This window comes from Brachyistius frenatus, unplaced genomic scaffold (assembly GCF_029030835.1).
Source record: "Brachyistius frenatus isolate BFR_SWC_R1_liver_20210118 unplaced genomic scaffold, ASM2903083v1 Contig_173, whole genome shotgun sequence".
In the NCBI taxonomy this organism is placed as follows: domain Eukaryota; kingdom Metazoa; phylum Chordata; class Actinopteri; family Embiotocidae; genus Brachyistius; species Brachyistius frenatus.
The window spans coordinates 328,311-347,506 of NW_027210772.1; the positions used below are offsets into that span (position 1 = coordinate 328,311).

The window sequence follows — 19,196 nt, forward strand, 5'->3', positions numbered from 1 at the left end:
AAAAAAAATCCAGCTTGCTCTCTCTCAGCCTGGAGAGGAGGGGAAAGAAAAAAAAAAAGACAGAAAAAAGTCCCACTGATTTCATAATTATACATTTCACCCTCAAGCGTCACCCTCAAAGAAGGCACATGAGTCAGGGCAGCCGTATGGGATCGTCAGTGGAGGCTGTGATAATGAGCCAAATGCCCTTGAAGCAAACAAATAACATTTTAAATGCAATCATGCTGGCCCAAGGGCAGGCTGGCAAAGGTGTTATTTGCAGTCATTTGAATTTAACTTTATCTTAAAACCGGATTCTGGAGACCGAAGAACTGTCGTCAGAAGGTTGTCTTGTATGGCGGAGCTTTTGCGGTAGAACAAGCAGTGAATCACAGCTGTAATTCTCATTGCCACTGTTGCCTGTGTTGTAGGAGAGAAATGCCAAAGCCTCCCGAGTGTTTATAGGGCCACAACAGGGCCACTGTTCAGCAGTGTCCTCATCTATCCTGGGAGACTGGTGAACCCGACCGTGTCCAGGCCTGAAAGGCACACTGTCTCCTCCCATGAAAAGAGAGATTTCTCTCCTTGTGTCGGTCACCTGCAGCACCAGAAGAAGAAAAAAGACCAATGAAAAAGAAAGAAGTCAAGAGCTCAACATGTTTTCACTACTAAGATGTCCACTGTGTGTTTATATGTGTGTCTAATTGTTCTGTCTGTGTTGCCTGTTTGTCCGGTTGTTGATGACACGACCAGCCGTGATTGTGACGGACACACAAGTTCACTTAAGAGGAGACAAATCGAGCTTGAAAAATACTTTTTTTTTTTTTTACAGGGCAACTGTGAACCTGCGTTATGCTTCCAGACGGATGCCAAACAGAAGGAATTACATGCCTGAGAGCCCCCCCAACCCTCCCTTCACCCCCTTTGTTCTTACAGTTTTAGTGTTAGGTGGCTTATGGGGCCGGATCCGGCGTCAGTCGTAGGTGTGATGGCTGAGGAGAGGAAAGGGAAAAAGGAATTCTGCCATCTTCCTCCCACAGCCAGTGTAAGCACATCAAAAGGGAATTGAAAAGACTCTGTGGAGAAAATGCAGTTAGTGCAGTGCGAAATGGTTCTCTATTGCTTATTTGGGATAGATGGATGGATGGATGGATGGATGGATGGATGGATGGATGGATGGATGGATGGACGGACGGACGGATGGATGGATGGACGGACGGCTTTGGGGAGAGGGAGGGTGGAGGGGGTGGGGGGCTAGAACGCTAACAAGTGTTCAAATACACGAATAAGAGCCCTTGCAGTTAGAAAAACCACTGCAGTATATTTGACCATAATTGATATTTGCTCTGGAGTGGAAGTTGGAAGAAGTCTGAAATGAGAAGATAAGGGGAAATAAAGGAAGGAAGGAAGAAATGGGAAGAAGAGAAAGACGGGCTGTGCAGGTTTGAGGTGGTGTCTTGGGGGGTCGGGTTCGGCCAGGATCGGCTCAATACCCCCACACAGCCCCATTGTTTTATGATAATGAGCAAACCGAGGAGTTTTTACTTTAATTTAAGATGATGGAAATGAGCAGCTGTAGCGGGAAGATGGGAGGGGAGAGGGGGGGTGGGGGTGAGAGTAAAAGCAAGACAGGAGAACATCATGAAAAGAGGAACAACAAAAACAACAAACAAAAACCTGTCTCATTGAGGGATTTGAGACTGACTTGGGCCTTAAAATAGAATCTCTCAGATTAAGACCGGCTGGGGCATTAAGCCAAAATCTCTCTGAGGCAAATGGTAATTGAATGTTGAGTATGAGCATATTCTGTTGGAGCTCACATCGGACAGACACGAGACTCCTCTTACAGCCAACTTACAGTCAGTCATATAAAAGAAAAAGCAATGCGCTCACTTTAACGTCATGTGACCCAACTCGCTAACACTTTACAATAATGGCACATTATTTCACACTTGTTAAGGCCGCAAGCGTTTAACAGTTAATGAACAGTTAGCTAAAGGTTAATTAGTCATTCCTTAATGTTGTTTGTGTTAACTGTGCTGTTAAGGGTGCTTTTGGCATTATTAAGTGCAGTCAGAAGCATTAACTACCAGTTAACAAAAAGTACTTCACGATTGCGTCTAAAGCACAGACTGTTTATAAAAGTGTTCGCAGCTTCCGCGTCTGAAAATGAGGCCGATGCGGAAGCGCCTGAAGCTGCAATACCACCGATTGCCACTAGAGGTTGGCTCCAAAAAGCCCCCTGCTCCATAGACTCCCACTCATCTAGTTAAAAAAAATAAAAATCCTCCACGATCTATCTCGGTTTTGTTAGCTAAAGTCGCTCCTTCTTATTAGTTTTCCAGCGGTCCATCTGAAAATAATCCCTCATGAATGAAAAATAAACTTCAAAAAGCCGTGTTTGATTGACAGGCCTGTGGTGCAGTCAGGTTATGGCTATGGTGGGCGGGATGTAGTATTGTTGGGTTTCCAAATCGAGTCAGATCCACCGCTCGCCCCCCCCCCGCTCTCCTCCAGCACGTCCAAATATGGTCACCTCCAGGTTCAAACCCCTGGAAACTAGCAAGATGGCGCCGAACTCGAGGTTTCAAAACGGCCGTTCACAAACCAACGGGTGACGTCACTGCTGGTTGCCGCTTGGTCTAGAATCGTTTATTAAGGTTGTCCATTTGAATTAATGTACCCTTATTGTAAATAACTTGCCTCATCAAGACAGGCAGGTGTCACAGATCGTAGTCATGACCATAACTACACACTGACAAAAATGACTAAACTTATAAATGCACCTCAAATGAGTCATCCCTAATAATGATGACACTATTATAGTTAAAGTTGCATTCGGGAGGAACTTGTGAGGTTGTATTTTTAGTCTTTATCCAGCCCAAGTCTTCTATAGTGGAAGCAAAGGAAGTAAGAATTGTAGAAGATTATATATTCATTCCATATGCGGGTATCCAATTAGCTGGTGCAGCAGTCAAAGACAAAAACAGATTTTTATTTTATTTATTTTTTTAAAAGGGAGAGAATAGTGAAAAAGGAATGGGTCCTTTTAATTTAAGAGGAACCTTTGTCCCTGTTTGCACAAGGCCACCAGTCGAAGAGGTCTATTTATGTTTTACTGTGATTTATAGAAGCTTCACTCGCCGCATTTTCCCAGCCACTCGGTGATATGCAGCCATATAAACCTGTGCGAGTGAGAAGTTTACAGTCTGAGTAGCAATCATTAAGGTGACTTTTCCCCCTGTTTGCTTTTGACTTGAGCCTTTATGTACAGCAGCTCTAAGATGATTTACAGTACACGGGCGCAGATTAAAACTCGCGCACTTAACTTGCTTAAACCTTACAGACAACACGTGCACACGTAGAGACCACCGGCAGGGTAAACAATTCATCTCATGTCGCTGCCACGGCCACCAAGGACAACACCCATTGTGGATACCTTTTGACGACCACACACACACGCACACACACGCACACGCACACGCACACTTTCTGCCCGTACCAACATTATGATATTGATACTCACCACTCAAAAGAATGTCGAGGTTTGCTTGGAATTGCTTTGGAGGAACTCAAAGGTGTGAGAGGCAACTCTGTTTGCATAATGACATGAAATTTTGATGTCAGTGTGTGAGGTGACTGGGCTCATAGCTATCCATCTTTCATAATGAATTGTCAGTGTATTAAATGAAAGGGGGTGGGGTGGTTGCTGGTTTTGTTATCAGTTTATTGCCTCCTCCAGCCAAATTTCCATCCCACTTTTGTGCGAGGAAGGATTTTTCTTTTTTGTTGGACCGATCTGTTTCCACGTTGGCCTCGGAAATATGTGCTGTCGAGTTTCTCCGGCTTTAATAAGCCACTGTTTGATTTTGTAAATAGCCATAGAAAGATTAAATTGGATTTTTTTTTTTTTTTTTTTTTTTTTTTTTTGTCGCAAAGACATATTCTCGTGTGGCACATGCTCATTGCTCCTTAAATAGAACTACACACTGTGTCACTGCGAAGTCCCACAGTGAATTTGTGGCAATAACACTGGCTGGTTTTATTGGTTTATCTGCTGTCTGACTCCGCCGTCAATCGGCTGCTTTCGTCTCATACGGAGAGAAACGACTTTTTTTGTTTTGTTTTGACTGAATTTTCTGTCCAACATTTGCCACCATACTGAGAAAACACATCTTTAGCACATAATAAAACCGAATGTTCTGTTACAGGACCTAGATACCGCCGCCCCTCTTTGACAGATATAACAAAAAAACATATTTAGCATTGTTTGATCAGCTTGATACTGAATGACTTTTACTAATTTGATGTGAATTTCTATCTGACATGATATGGAACTAAGGATATGTTTCAAAAATGTACCTGCATAACTTCTGTTTTGCATCTCAGCGGTGTAAACATGGTTAAGTACAACGAACACAGTGATTGAGGTGGATGGTGTTTTAACTCGGTAGTACCGCTCGCAAATCCCAAATAAGTGTATTTGGATCTATGTGTTATAAGAATCATTTGTAAACAGATCCAACGTGCTTTGTGTCCTATTTGGAGTCTAATCGATCCAAAGCATGTATGTTGACATTTGTAGGACAGAATGTATTTTTCCTTGTTTGTGAATGACATTTTGGCAAACACAGGCAACATAATTGCTGATGGATTGCTCATTCAGAATATGCACAAAATACCATTTCCAACTAGCATGCCAACCCATTTTGTACTAGTAGGAAAATGTTAAGACCTCAGTAATTTGATACACAGTGATATGTATTGATATATGGTAAAAATATGTGCATTTAAATGTATGATTTTCCTTTTTACGCATTTAACTGCAATGACAGCTAAATGTCATGACATTGGCTCGACTTCCTCAATGTTTGTCCAAGTTTCAACAAACACAACGGTCACGGAAGTTACAGTTAATCCTGTGTTCCTATTAAAAAAAAAAATCTCCATATACTGTACAGCAGTGCAAATGATTGTGGCAGCAGCCCATAAATAAGAAATGTAAATACATTTATTTCCGTATGACTCTGCTATAATGCATTTACATACAAAGAGGATTATAAGAGATAAAGAATATTGCAGCCAAAATGCAAAGCATCATAGTTTACGTTGAACTTCACAGCGATGAGAGCAAATATATACATATATATATTTTAGATATGAAGAACATGATTTGGGGTTTGTTGTGTCCACTGATTGAGGCACCAAATGGTGCAAAGGCCCTATTTTAATGCAAGGAGTTCTTATAATTTTTCAAATGCAGAAGTCAATTTTTGAGGGCTTAAATGTACTCAAAGACTCAGGAAACTTGGCACAAGCTTGAGTCGCTGTGAAATTTGACAGATTCTATAGGTTTCAGGCATGGGCATTGCAAAATGGCTCCCAGTGCCCCCTAAACTGCAGCTCCTGTAGCTACTTTCAACTACAAGTACCAAATACCAAGATGTACTGTATATCACACCAAGATTTATATATAAAAAAAAAAAAGTCTCTTGGCACCATGACCTGAACTCAGCAGGAAGTTGGCCATTTGGAATTTAGTGGCGATTTTTTTTTTTTTTTGGTGCAATTTTCACGTGTTGTACTTTGAACGAATTTCTACAGAATTTATCAGATTGACTTGAAATTTGGTGTGTATCATCTTATGAGCTTTGGGATGAACAATCATTAAAATAATTAGTTTTTGTCAAACAGTGTGCTCGTGGCGTGATTGTCATTTTGAGCGTTTTGCCATGAAATGGAAATTTGCTGTAATTTTGATGCAAATTCTCCAATAACCCCCAAACTTTACGTGTCACCCTGAAGATATCTGCATGGTAATAATTGGTTACAGTCATAGCATTTCTGGGTATTTCTTAGGTGACTGAAGGGAAGGTTTATTTTGGAGAACGATCCATCACTGATTCTCATCAACAACATCTCTAGAAGTCTCAAAAGTAAACTTAAAATTCTTCAGAAGTACACCTACACGACAAAAGCAATAAAACACCCTCACACAAACACTGAATACTTAAATTTGATCTCATAGCAGCCTGGCATTACTGTTCACGTATTACTGCTTTGAGTCCTCATGTCTAACGCTTCTAAATGCATGTTTGTAGATCTGTAAATGTGTGTGTTCATCATTGAGCATGTAAGCGCTTTCATAGTGACATTTTTTGTCTTTGATGTTGTCTTCCCAGGACACCGTGGGAGCTCATCCTTTGTATTTGTTTGTAAGACAGCCGGATGAGTGCAACTGGCAGTCATATTATAATTTCACAAAGGCTGTGTTTTACCCCTGGCGCTGGTATGAGAGGTATTGTTGACAGTTGTAGGAGGGAAGATAGCTGGGTTAATTAGGGCCAAAAACCTCATTAGTCAGCATTGAGGGGAAGATGTAAAGTTTATCAGTTCCTGTTTCCCTACTTTGAGGATGGTTTTAGGGTTGGCTTGCAGACAAGTTACAAAGTGGATCCTGTTGAAGAAATTCTAATGAAATGTTTTAATCAAAGGATGCCCTGCAAAAGCGCGTGCATCCCCTCCGCCTCTTTTCCTACCATTGTTTTTCCTTCAAATGTGTTCAAAGTGTGCGATATCACAAAAACAGAATTACTTGCAATTTGCATAGTTGCATATTTGCAGCGCCAACAAAGATGATCTGATGTTACTGTTCTGGTCACGGATATAGACACGCTTTGAATGAAACCACACACATTTAAACACACACAGAGTTCAGGTATAGGGGGCCGTCACAGCTCTGGCATCCCACAATAAGCGAGCAGATGTTAAGGGGCTGACTGCTCGGTTTTGTCGCCGGTCTCCAATGAAAACGGCTGCTGAAATTCGCAAAAAAGATTAGGCTTGGGAGTTCCCACATCTTATCAAGCTTACCGTATCCTCCAAAAGACGGGGTGAGAGTTAAGATCCAACACTGCAGTGGGTAGCCAGGCCTATATCTCTGGAGGAAACATGTAATTCTGGCGGTTGCGCAAAGTGACTGGAGGTGTTGCGGTACAGCCCGGAAAGACGTGCTCCAAAATTTAGCAGAGACAGATACATTTATTCATTACAAATGTTGCAGATTGATAGAAAAAGGTTAATAAATGAGTGGTTTAGGATGTTCTCTTTAGTGAAAATCAATCGAGATATTTACTCAAAGTGGCCATTTTGTTAATTCAGCTCAAGAAGTCACTGGATCAATCAGATGCTTCCAAAGCAAGCTCTGAATAATGTCAAAATAATATCAGCAATCACAGCTTCTATGAAATCATTTATTTTACTTAATGACTTATTTGCAAACTTTTTCATGTTTTTCCAAAGGATGCTGATTTATATGATTCCAACAGCATCATTTGAGGACGCGGTAGTTTTTCTATTATGTGAACGCTTCCGTCTTCATTCAAAAGGAAACACTGACGAACAAAGAGAGCTGTCATTTTCACACACGTGTGCCAAAATAGCCGGAGAACACACTCCGGGGGGCCCACACTCTGCACGTCATACCTTAATGTTGCCATCAGTGGTGCTCATAATGAATAGATTCCTTAGAATCACGCTTTGGCCTCTCTAGGCGTGACAGTTTCACGTTTTGTGAGCAAGTAGAAAGGACATTTTTCAGCGGTATTAGCAGGAAGGAAGGGTGGCCTGGTGGCATGAATCAGAGACTGCCATGCGGGAGGCAAATGACATGGCTGTATGCATGCTGTGGGTTTGATTTTTGTCCACTACAGGAAAGCGTGAAACTGTCACACATAGAGAGGCCAAAGCGTGGCTATTTCACATTTTGCTGTAGTACTGGTTGATTTTAGGGTAGCCCTGGATTGACTCTAACAAACCATTCAACTGAACCTATTTCTGTTGGGCTCTCCACAATTTGAAGTAACAAAAGCTCAAAATAATTAATTGTTAGGAGCTTACAGTCAACACTGACATTAACAAGAAAACTGAACAGATTAAACATGAGCTGTTTAGACATGAGATAAATCCCTGGGTAGTTAATTAATACTGGATTAATCTGCAAAACACGTTATAGAGTCAGTGCCACTGTTAATTGTCGACAGAGGAAGACCTGAAGCTTTACGATGGCAAAGTAAGGGTGTGGAGTTTGGTATCTTCATCGGTGATATATTATACACCCACCTGTCACCCCAGAGACACAATCCTTTACGTAATAACATTTTGTTCTGTAACATTAATTGTTTCAGTTGACCAACATAGTTAATTGCAATATTAACTCATTATTTCCTAACATTAACTGGCCTGGAGCTGCCTCACAGATATGATCCAACAGAATAACTTTCCAAATATTAATACTGAATATCAAAAGACATTGCCATTAAACACAATCAGTTGTTCAGCAGAATCACAATATGACTACCTGAGCTTTTGCTCATTGCCAATTAAAAAAGATAGGAAAATTGATGTGATATTAGATGGCGCTGCACTCAGACAAAAAAAACAATTGAGGTATTTTTACAAAGTGAAAACCTGATTGAAGTTGATTTGTAGTCACAAGGATCCATACAGCTTTTGTAGAACTTATTAAGTCTCACTCGGTTGAAACATGAATGAATAGTTTATCTGTGGTTATTATTGAGAATGATTTGAATCGGAAAGATCTATACGTAGTGTTTTAATCATGAATTAAAATGGATAGGGGGAAAAAGGAGAGATTCACATCAGTCTTTGCTGTGCCATTGATCTGCTCGCCCTTCAGATCAACTAATGACAAGACATTAAACCTCGTACATGATGGGAGTCATCACAGACGACTTGTTAAGTATTTTTACAGCTAAAATATTTGATATTCAGTGGTGCTTATAGAATATAGCCTGTCATTATGACAGGCAGTGGGCGTACAAATGTTGGGGAGTTTGATCCACTGTTGGCTGTGCTTCACTCGAATGGCTGTTTGTTTAACACCCTCTCCTCTCTCTCTATTGAACTGGCAGAACAAAAAAATAAAAAAAGAAAGACTTCCAAATGGGTATTTCTTCCTTGCAGAGATAAACAGGACCTTGTCATCGGTGTCATTTCAAAGATAAACTGCAATCTTTTTGTTTTCTCGCCTGCTCGGAGGAACATTATGTTTCCTGTGCAAATGTGCTGGACATTTGTCAAACATCGAAGAGCAAGCGTGCGTCATATGACAAGGCTCAAGTGATTGCGCATGGGGGCACATGTTGACTGTCAATTCCACCAAAGAGCTATTCTAAACCTTTAGGGTCCCATAACGGATGTTATCAAAGCCTGGAAAAAAAACACGTATGGAATCTGACTGCACCACAGACCTGTCAATCAAAAGACACCCCCTCAAAAACAAGGCTTTTTGAGGCTTATTTTCAGATGGACAGCATGACAAATAATAAGAAGGGGTGACTTTAGCTAGCAAAACAGAAATAATTTGTGGAGAAATGTCATTGAGTTTGAATTTCATGACAGAAGTTGAATGGGAGTCTATGGAACCGGAGGCTTTTTGGAGCCGACCTCTAGTGGCCCTCGGTGGTATCGCAGCTGAAGGCACTTCTGAATCTGCCACATTTTTTAGACTATGGAGGTACGTCCACTTTTGTATCCAGTCTATGGTAAACATCCGAGAAAAAAAAACAGTCACTTGATAGCTAAAAGAAACATGAATAACTGGTAAAGGGCTGAATTTGCTGCACAATGTCACGTCTCGCCTTTTACCGATATTATTGCTGGCGTTTGTCTATTCAGGGGACTCGAATCTTCATTATACTCATGTGCGGGAAAATCTATCCCCTCATCATTTGCACTGTCGTCACAATTCCATTGAGAGTACCTCACAGGAACAAACAGAGCTTTCATTTTATACAGAGGCTCCAAACAGCCGTGGGCTACTGCTGGCCCACGTTGTGCAAAATCATATTTGAGTGGATCCACTGGAAGCCCCGGCGCTTGCCTACTGCCTCAAATGAAAATTCCTTCTTGTTGTATCACCCAACATTTGATTTACTGTTTCTAGATTATATGAGAGCTTCCTGCCTCAAGGAGGACCTTTTTTTTTTTTTTTTATAACATTGTTTGATCAAAAGCAGTGTTTGCATAAGGTTGAAAATGTGCCATAATGCCCTTATAAAGTAAAAAAAAAAAAAAAGGGAATATATGTGATACCATCTAGGCAGAAGACAACAAAGGCTTAGCAGATGGCTCTGTTTGGGTGATAATGTGATTATAAGGGCTGCACAGACCTATCTGAAAACAATGAATGTTTACCGACGGCACTGTCACAGCAAGTGTGTTAAATATTGAGGATGTGACTCAAAAGTGGGATTTGGAGGTATTAGAGGATGCAGAGGAGGGTGAGAGTGGGTTGTTTGAGGAAGGAGAGACAACAGAAAAGAAAATGGAAAGAGGAGCATGATGGGAAGACAAAAAAAAAAAAAAAAAAAAAGAGAGAGAGAAAAAAGTGAGGCCCGCAGAGCAGAGGGAGGCCAGTGTTCTCCCGCATCAGCTTTTTGGACAGCTGCCTCTCGGATGATAGGATTAAAGAGTCTTTTAATGTGACCTCTGTGCTTTATTTTGATATTAACGCGACACAACGCTCCCCTCAGAGCGAGGTCACTTCATACACAACATGTAGCATGTAAAGCAAGGCAGCGTTTCACCTATAATGTTTAGCCAAAGCGGAGGCTGGAGGGTAAGAGCTAACAAAGCTGCATTTTGCGGCTTGTTTTGGGGCCAATTTCAGTTCAGCGGAAGACACATCGTCATACATTATCACACAGCAAGCTATTCTCCCCTTCCCCCCCCAAAAAAAACCTGCTACTTTCAGATAGTAACCCACAACTCTGGTGTCAGATTTCGACAAAAGACACGCGCACACACAAAAGCGTAAAAAAAACTCTCTCTCTCACGATGCGGCTGCTGAAGGAAAAGCAACAGAGGAAGAAAAGTAAAAATGCTGGAGCTCAAACAGAGAGCATGGCAGAAGATAACAGAAACGTGGGGAAAGACAGAGGTCTCTCTGTCTCAGCGCGAATAAACTATTCAGCACTGCTGGAATGAGAGCAGACATTGCTAAAGGACTCTCTCACAGTTTAACTGCATCACCAACAAAGGAAGCGAGAAGAGAATTGAGGAGAATTTCGCTCCGTTTCGGTGCCGGGTGACGTCGCCGCTGTTCCTATTTCATTTCGTAGCAATGCGGTGCAGAATTTTACCAAATTTATGCTTACAGCATACTTCTTGTTGAGCGTTAGTTTAAGAGCAGTATACGTGTATATTAATATCCAAACTGCAGACTTGGGAGTTAAAGACTTCGATCTGAGTCTGACTCCTGAAGTCTCTGCCCTTTTGTTCCCGGTAAGATTATTTTAAACATTATTTTTTTGTATTTTTTTTTTTACAACACATCTGGGCGAAGTTCACCTCCCACTCGTAACGCTCCGTCTCCATCAGCCGTCTCTCTCCACCCCCCCACACACACACACACACACACACACACACACACACACACACACACACACACACACACACACACACACACACACACACACACACACACACACACACACACACACACACACACACACCTTTTCACTACCTCATCTAAATCGAGCTTTTCCATTTGTAAAATTGCAGCATAAAATAGCCGGACAGCTTTTTTTCAGTGTCTGTTTCGGTTTTCTTTTGGGTTGCATGAATCCCAACTCCAATCACTGTATCTGATGTTAAATATGTGCTTCGTTCCATTATTAAGACTGAATCATCTGTGTATGTTGGTGAGAATAGTAAAGCGGCGTGTCTCTTTTTTAGTTAGATTTTTTTTTTACAGGTTTTTAATAAACTACAAGTTCTGCTCCCAGTCGTAGGGCTGGAGACTTGGCTTGCACTCGACTGCTCTGAAATTTGACTTTCGACTTGACTCTGATTTCACACATGACTTGAAAGCATAACAGCTGAGTCTCATGTCAATAAACTAGAGACTCTTCTCAGATTTTGGCAACGTTCCATCAAAATCATTTGACAGCTGTGGAAAAAACAAACAAAAAAAAAACAACAACAACAACCGTTCTACGAAACACCTGAGCAGCCTCTTATTATGACTTACACACCGAAGACTTGTAACTCGACTTGGACTTGAAAACAGATCTTGTTAATATGCGTGTCTTCTCAAAACCTAGACGTCACACGACTGAAAGGTGTTATGAAGATAAAAAAACAACAACCTGCATGTACAAAGCTTTGGACTCTGTTATCTTTTAATTAGCAGCTCACTAACACATACATATAGTTTAATGTGCACACGTATGGACGCGCGCACACACACACACACACACACACACACACACACACACACACACACACACACACACACACACACACACACACACACACACACACACATTGAGATTCCAACTGTCTTGAGACTGGGGGAGCGATGACGGTGATGTCAGACTGAAATCCATTTCCAAATTGCTAGCTCATTAAAACTACAGAATCAAAGTCCTCCCGCTTGCCGAACTTCAAGTAATTGCCCCCCCCCCCCCCCCCCCTGCGTCGGCCTCTTTCCGTGGACGGACATACATCCGTGTCGGGTGGAACGCGGTGAACCTGTTTTGGCTCCGCCTCCGTCCACCTTCCAGCTGCTGCGCGTTCTTCCCGTGCCGTCGGCCGTGTTTGTCTGAGAGCTGTGATTTTTCAAACCCGCACACCCACTCACGGTCGTACGGCTGAGTTAACTTGACAGATTGTCATCAGAATACTGCAATGGGACTCAAACCACTACAACCCGGCACACACACCAAAAGACTGACTGACTGTGGGGCGGGGAGATGATTGACAGGATTAGTAATGGTGATGGAGAGTAATGTGGGCTCTGGACAACAGTCTGAACAGCAGGTAGTCTGATAAATCACAGCAACCCAGACCTTTTTATTTTAGCAGCGAAAGAGTGTCTGAGCGCGAGTTCCCCGGAAACATTTGAAATGGTTTCGTTAAATGGAGGAATTCACAATTATAAACGTAACTTCTTCCGGTTAAGGAGCATTTCTTCTTCCGTGGAAAACTTTTATGTCAGAATATTTCCCCCGAATCACGAAGCCAGGCTGGGACACAAATGTGCAATATTACTAATCAAGGCCGCCAAGCTTTTCCCCTTTCAAACACACTTTCAACCGAGTTCTCATCTTCATGTGTGAAAATCCCAACTCACCCGAAGAGACGAATGCGATGAATCACAACAAAAATGAAATACTGTGTTTGAAAAGAAGAGCTAAATGGTTCTCCCTCTCTCTCTCTCTCTCTCTCTCTCCAAAGGAAGATGGATTCATTGCACATTATGGTGCCTTTTACTTAAAAGTGCTGCGATTTTTTTCATTTAATGGCTTTTTTTTTTTTTTTTTTCTCACACGCCAGCCCGAGAAAAACCAATTATTAGTGCGGAGTCGGACTCTAAGGCAAATGATTCTTCTTTTCTTATTGATCAACCTTTCATTTATTCTTTTTCATCATCACTAACTCGATAAATGTAAAATATGTATAACAAAAAATAAACCTTTCCCTGAGAATTGTCACTGCATCTACATTTTGTGATGGGATTATTTCAGGTTTTATGAGGTTATTGGATTTAATTATTTAGTATAACATTACCTTTTCAAGTGTTTTGTTCAATTAACTGTCCAAAAGGAATTCAGCCAACAAATGTGTAAATGCAGAGAAAAAGCAGCATCGCTTCACGAGCTGCAATTAGTCAATTTTTGTCATTTTTCCTTGATAAATAATAAAAATTAAAAAAAAAAATCAATTTGTGTCCCAGAATTTCTGTATAACGACACTAAACTGCATCTTCCTGTCACACGTAGCTGTTAAAAGCACACAGGTTCATGCTTGTTTATTTCTGTATTTCGTGGTTGTCTTGGCTTCCGTGCCGGATGTGGGTGTTTGTTTGTATCCATAACTGTTTGTTTGTGTTTTTTGTTTTTTTTTGTCTTCTCTCTAGGTGTTCGGGGGGGCGTTGAGGTGATGCAGGTCCCCCGGTCATTACAGTGGAGGAGCCAGATAATGACGAGCGTCTGCGGCTGCTGAAACTCCCTCCCTCCCCCTTCCCCTCCTTCCCTCCCCTCCCCCCAGCCACCTCCACCTCCACCACCCTCGTCCCTCCTCACCCTCCCCCTCTCCATCTCTGATGGCTCTATGGGGCGTCGTCAGCCTCAGCCTTCACTGCTGGGTGTGTTTGCGGTCCGGCGCGACGGCGACAGCGGCGGCGACGGCCAGCCTCGCCAATGACAAACCCGGGGGACCCCTGGACTGGCTCCTGTCCGATAAGGGGCCCTTCCACCACTCCCCGGAGTACATCGACTTTGTGGACAAGAACCGGCAAGGCTTCTCCACCAGATACAAGATATACAGGTGAGTCGCGACTGCAGGAGGAAGAGGCACTTTAAGACTTTATTTACCGCTGCCAATTTACTTCTCCATTTCTATTATACGCATGATGGATCTCCTGATAGCTGCGTCAGAGAAGTCTCCGTGGTTGGTCTTCGACAGATGGGGCTGTGTGTAAATAATGGTGTTTATGTAGTAAGAATTAGTAGAACTTTTAGCTTTTATTACCAGACGCCATCTTCACTGGGTGAATAAATACGGTCCTAGTTATAAAGGATTCTTTCCAGTCGTTGCATCCTAATGGCTGAATATTGAAACTATTGGAGCGGCCTTTAACCAATCAATTGATTGCCATGTGACGTAACACCTCCAAAGATGTAGAAAAACAACCCTTTCCAAAAGTTGAGCAGCATTTTTCTGGCTCTGCCTTTAAGTCCTCCATATTCATTACGACCGTTTTGTTTCGCTTCATCTCGCTCTCCCACTGCCGTCATAATCGGGACTACTATTTCAAAACATGCTCGACTTCAACGGAAGCACAATAAGCCACTCCCACTGGTCACTGATCGGTCCATCCTTTTAGAGTGACTAAGCAAACCTACATGCCAACAGGGATTCCAGACTATAATCACAGGGGACGCTAAAGCTGTGAGCAATAGCTGCAATAGGCTTGTGTAACTCACAAAGTCACAGTGCTTTTGTCTTTAACCTCAGGCTACAAAGAGTACGGAGCTACAGACTCTTCACCTCTAAAAACCCTCTAATTAACAGCGGATTTCTTTCCTAAAAAGTCAAGACCATTATTTTCAGTGCTCTTTGCACGGCTGCGACATTTAATTGTTCACAAACACTGCTGCCAAAAGGCGGTGGACTTCCAATACATCCGAAATCAGACTCAATTACAGCAATACACATCGACTATAAGTTCTCCGGCATTACTTTCATTGTGTCTGTCCATATGTTGTCGAATGTAAAATGAGAGCCCCCCCCCCTGCATGTTGTCATTAGGCACCACAAACCAATTATGACTATTATTTTTGACGTGTAGCAACAAGTATTTCATCAACCTCCCCTGACCCGTATTAAAGCACTGTGGTGGAAATAACTTTGCTTGTAATGAAATGGGACTGAATTTAAATGAGGTGAAGTTGAATTGAATGACAGACGAGGAAGGAAAGAAGTCAACTTTCATCTCGCCTTAAATTAGCTTGCAAACGTACGTCAGTTATACACGGAACAGATTGAAATTGAGGGCAAGGACATTTTATTTTCCTGATATATATTTTATCTGAACATTACTGTAAAAGTAGCATTCGAGGAAGTTCCACCCCCCCCACGCTTTCCCCTCTTATTATAACATCAAAATGATGTCATGCCCGACTCTATATCTGATTTTGGAGCACACGGCGAACAATATGCTTTATGGAAAATCCCGTTCATGGCTCCTTAAGAAGCAGACTGCATTATTTGGCCTGCGTTGTCATGCGGAGAAGGTTCCTCGCAGCCGGCGTTCAGGAGGTATCTGGCACGCCTCGCCGGAGTCATGATGTAATACATGCGAGCATGTTGCTATCAGCTGGCTGCATATATATCACCCTCCGCTGCTTTCCCAAACCCCCCCTCCCCCCGGGTGGAGTCACCTGATCAGGTGGTCAAATGAGATGTGCTGATTAGCACTGTAAAAAAATCAAATAAAAAGATGATTTGTCGTGACAGCAGAGCAGTCTGAGGTATCGGCACGCGATCAAAGTAGCGGAGATTGTGTCGTGAATCATATCCGTCGTCGTTGAGGAGGATGTCGTCCGAGCTTCTGGGAAAAAGCGGACGGACAGCGTTCCTGACATCTATGGATCGGCGCGAGGATGCTTTATGGCTTTTTGTGATCGGTCGCCGTGTTAGAGCTTTTTAATATTTCTCTTCTCTGGGAAAAGGCAGTGGTCCATCGGAGACGAGCTGCACGGGTGGCGAGATTAATAGTCTTATCATGTGGCCAAGTGATTAGTGAGCTCTTAGTACTTATTACTCTGCATTATCACAGAATCCCCAGAGAGGCTTCTGTCAGCTGCAAGGTTGTGTTTGAGGGCCTCTAGATTACCACAATGTGGCATTGATTAATAGTGATGATATTAAAAGGAAAAACTAACCTAAAAAAGTAAATAGCCTGCAAATCTTCCCAAATTGAATTCAGTTGGGTTCGGTTCCACTCGGAAAGACCCGCCGACGCCGACTGGAGAGATACGACTCTGGGATCCTTTCTGCTTTTCGGCGAATAATGGCTTTCTTTCAGTGCTGCTGCTGCTGGGGTGATACATGGTGATGATTTTTGGGAGCTCGCACCTGCAGCTGGCTCATAAAAAATTCAGATGGATTGTTTTATTAAAAAAAAAAAACACAAAGTAAACAGCGGGATCACTGAAATATTCTCTCAACGGGATCCAAATGTCCTCGCTGTGCTCCTGCTGGATGTTAGAGGTCCAAATCAAGATCTTTGTGTTCTACATCGCAGGCAGTGATCTCTGGCTTGTAAAAAGCAAAGTGAGGTGTACTTGCCACTCTTCACCACCGTGTCTGACCTGTGAACACATCCCCGGAGAATGATGTTTGTTTTTCATTTGGAACAAAGCAGCCTAAACAGATGTGCTTTTATCAGAACTGCTGAATAATATATACTAATGATTATATAACATATGTATCAGTGCTGCGTTTAATTAATCAATACGACATGCCATAACGCCACACCCTCTTGTGTAATATCGCGATTATACAACAGGTTACCAACTAAATAACGTATGTAATCAAAATGTATTCATATTAAAAATGTATTTATATGAAGTGCGATATCCGTTGTCATGGCAATACATGGGGTATGACTTAGAACTGAAAAACAATCAGTCACGTCAGGAGACTCTTATGTAATGTACGCAAAGTTTACTACTCCAGGACGTAGGCCGACCCTTAGCAACGACCCTAGCAACAGAGACGATTTCTAGCTTTAATGCTTTCTAGAGATTGTTTCTCAAACTGAATAACTACAGCACATAGAAACACTAAACTGCTCAGCTAGCTCTGTCTTGTTGTATATCTGCTGATGGAGTCATGTATTTTTAAGATTTTAGCACCGTGTCATGTGTTAAAACTAATTCAAGCTAACCGCCGCTCGGATTTTAAGAACGCGACTATCTGTGGTGTTACGGTACGGGTGCCCGGAGCGACCAAAAAAGACCCGATTTCACCAAATGGGTCACATTTAATGGACCTATAACAAGTAAAACAACATTATACTGCAGAGCGCCGCTTCTGCTGAGCCGGATCTCCGGTCGGCCTGCGCCGCCTTCACACTCACTTTGTGGATTTGAACGACTTTTAGTCGGACATAAATATTCGAAGCGTGTCGAACATGAACCTGGCTGAAGCGCCGCAGATTAAACAACACTTTGTTGTGTCTATTCTCCAGGCGCATTTACTGTACAGACCAGAATGATAATCACTTTGAGTAAATTACCGCTCAAGGTCAGTGATTATCAGCGGCATATAGTTATTAGCAGGCAACTGAAGTGATAGTAAACACACTTCATAGCGTGTGATGTAACAGCTTTGGTTATGTAACTGTTTTAAGAAAACATGCTGCTTTGTTTTCATTAAAACATCCAGCTACGAGTACATATTTGCATTTCATCATCTTATAGTAATTGATTATTAATCACGTCTGGTGCGGCAGTTGTTTCGTTATTAAATGGTTAAAAAATGGAAATGAATAATTCAGAAGATTTGTTATTAGTTATTTCTCTCGTTAATTTCTCACAAACTTGATCTCATCCATCTCGTTATATTACTTCTGTTTTCTTTGCCTGTCCACCAATCACATTTTAAAAACACTCACACCTGCATTTGGATCTACACAGGAAATTGGAACTTAGACTGATTGCTTGGTAAGCACACACACACACACACACACACACACACACACACACACACACACACACACACACACACACACACACACACACACACACACACACACACACACACACACACACACACACACACACACAGGCTACACACCAACACAACTTGTAACTGACCTGTAGCGACTGCTCTTGTTGTCCTTGTGTTATTCAGTTAGTGTATTGTCTTTTGGGTTGCAATTAATTAACAATTTTAAATTGAAAAATGAAAAAGTTATGTGGTATTATGGACCTTTTCCCCACTATGAAAAGTTACTGTAAGAATCTACTCAAGCAAGCTGACCATAGCTGTTCTGTGTTCAGCCATTTCAAGACCACACAGGATTTGATATTTAAAAAAAAAAAAAAAGATTCACTTTGATATGAAATATATAGAACAATTCTAGAAAGTCATTGAAAAGTGATTTCAGATTGTAAAAGTTCAGAAATGTGGACTCCAACGAGATATACGCTGAACTAAGTTTGGACAACCGTTCCTGCAACGCGTAGCCGCGAACGACCGGTTAAAACGACGGGATCCTGACGATTATCTGCGATTATTTGATCCCACGGATCGGTAGCGGGTGTGACGCACCTGCCCGGTGATCAAACGAAAGCAGCTCGCTGTTTGATAGAAGAGGCACTTCAAGTACAATGAACAACAGCAGATTTGGAGGAACCACAGGGGAGTCTGCAGGTGCTCTGAAGAGGGTTGAGGTGAGTGTTTTCAGAGCAAACTCCCTCCGCTCGCCTCTCGACATCCCACCGCTTCATTCTCACCGTCGCTGCGCGTCTCATCTCCTCCTCTGAATTTCCTTCAGATTGTGAAAGTTACCCCCGGCGGTAAAAGGACCGATGAGACAACGGCAATAAATATAGTTGTTTTTCACCTTCAATACCCCCCCCCCCACACACCTTTTTTTCTTTTCTTTTTTTTTTTGA

The 19,196-nt window shown here is 42.1% G+C and overlaps 1 protein-coding gene across 1 annotated transcript in view; it reads left to right on the top strand.

Annotated features, from left to right (window-relative positions):
- Positions 1–19,196, top strand: part of LOC138632092 (BMP/retinoic acid-inducible neural-specific protein 3-like) — a 47,338-nt gene that overhangs the window by 1,399 nt on the left and 26,743 nt on the right. The window contains exon 2 of the mRNA XM_069717382.1: positions 13,925–14,334. Coding sequence (XP_069573483.1) covers positions 14,111–14,334 — 224 coding nt within the window. The 5' untranslated portion in view covers positions 13,925–14,110. The remainder of the gene's footprint in view (positions 1–13,924; positions 14,335–19,196) is intronic.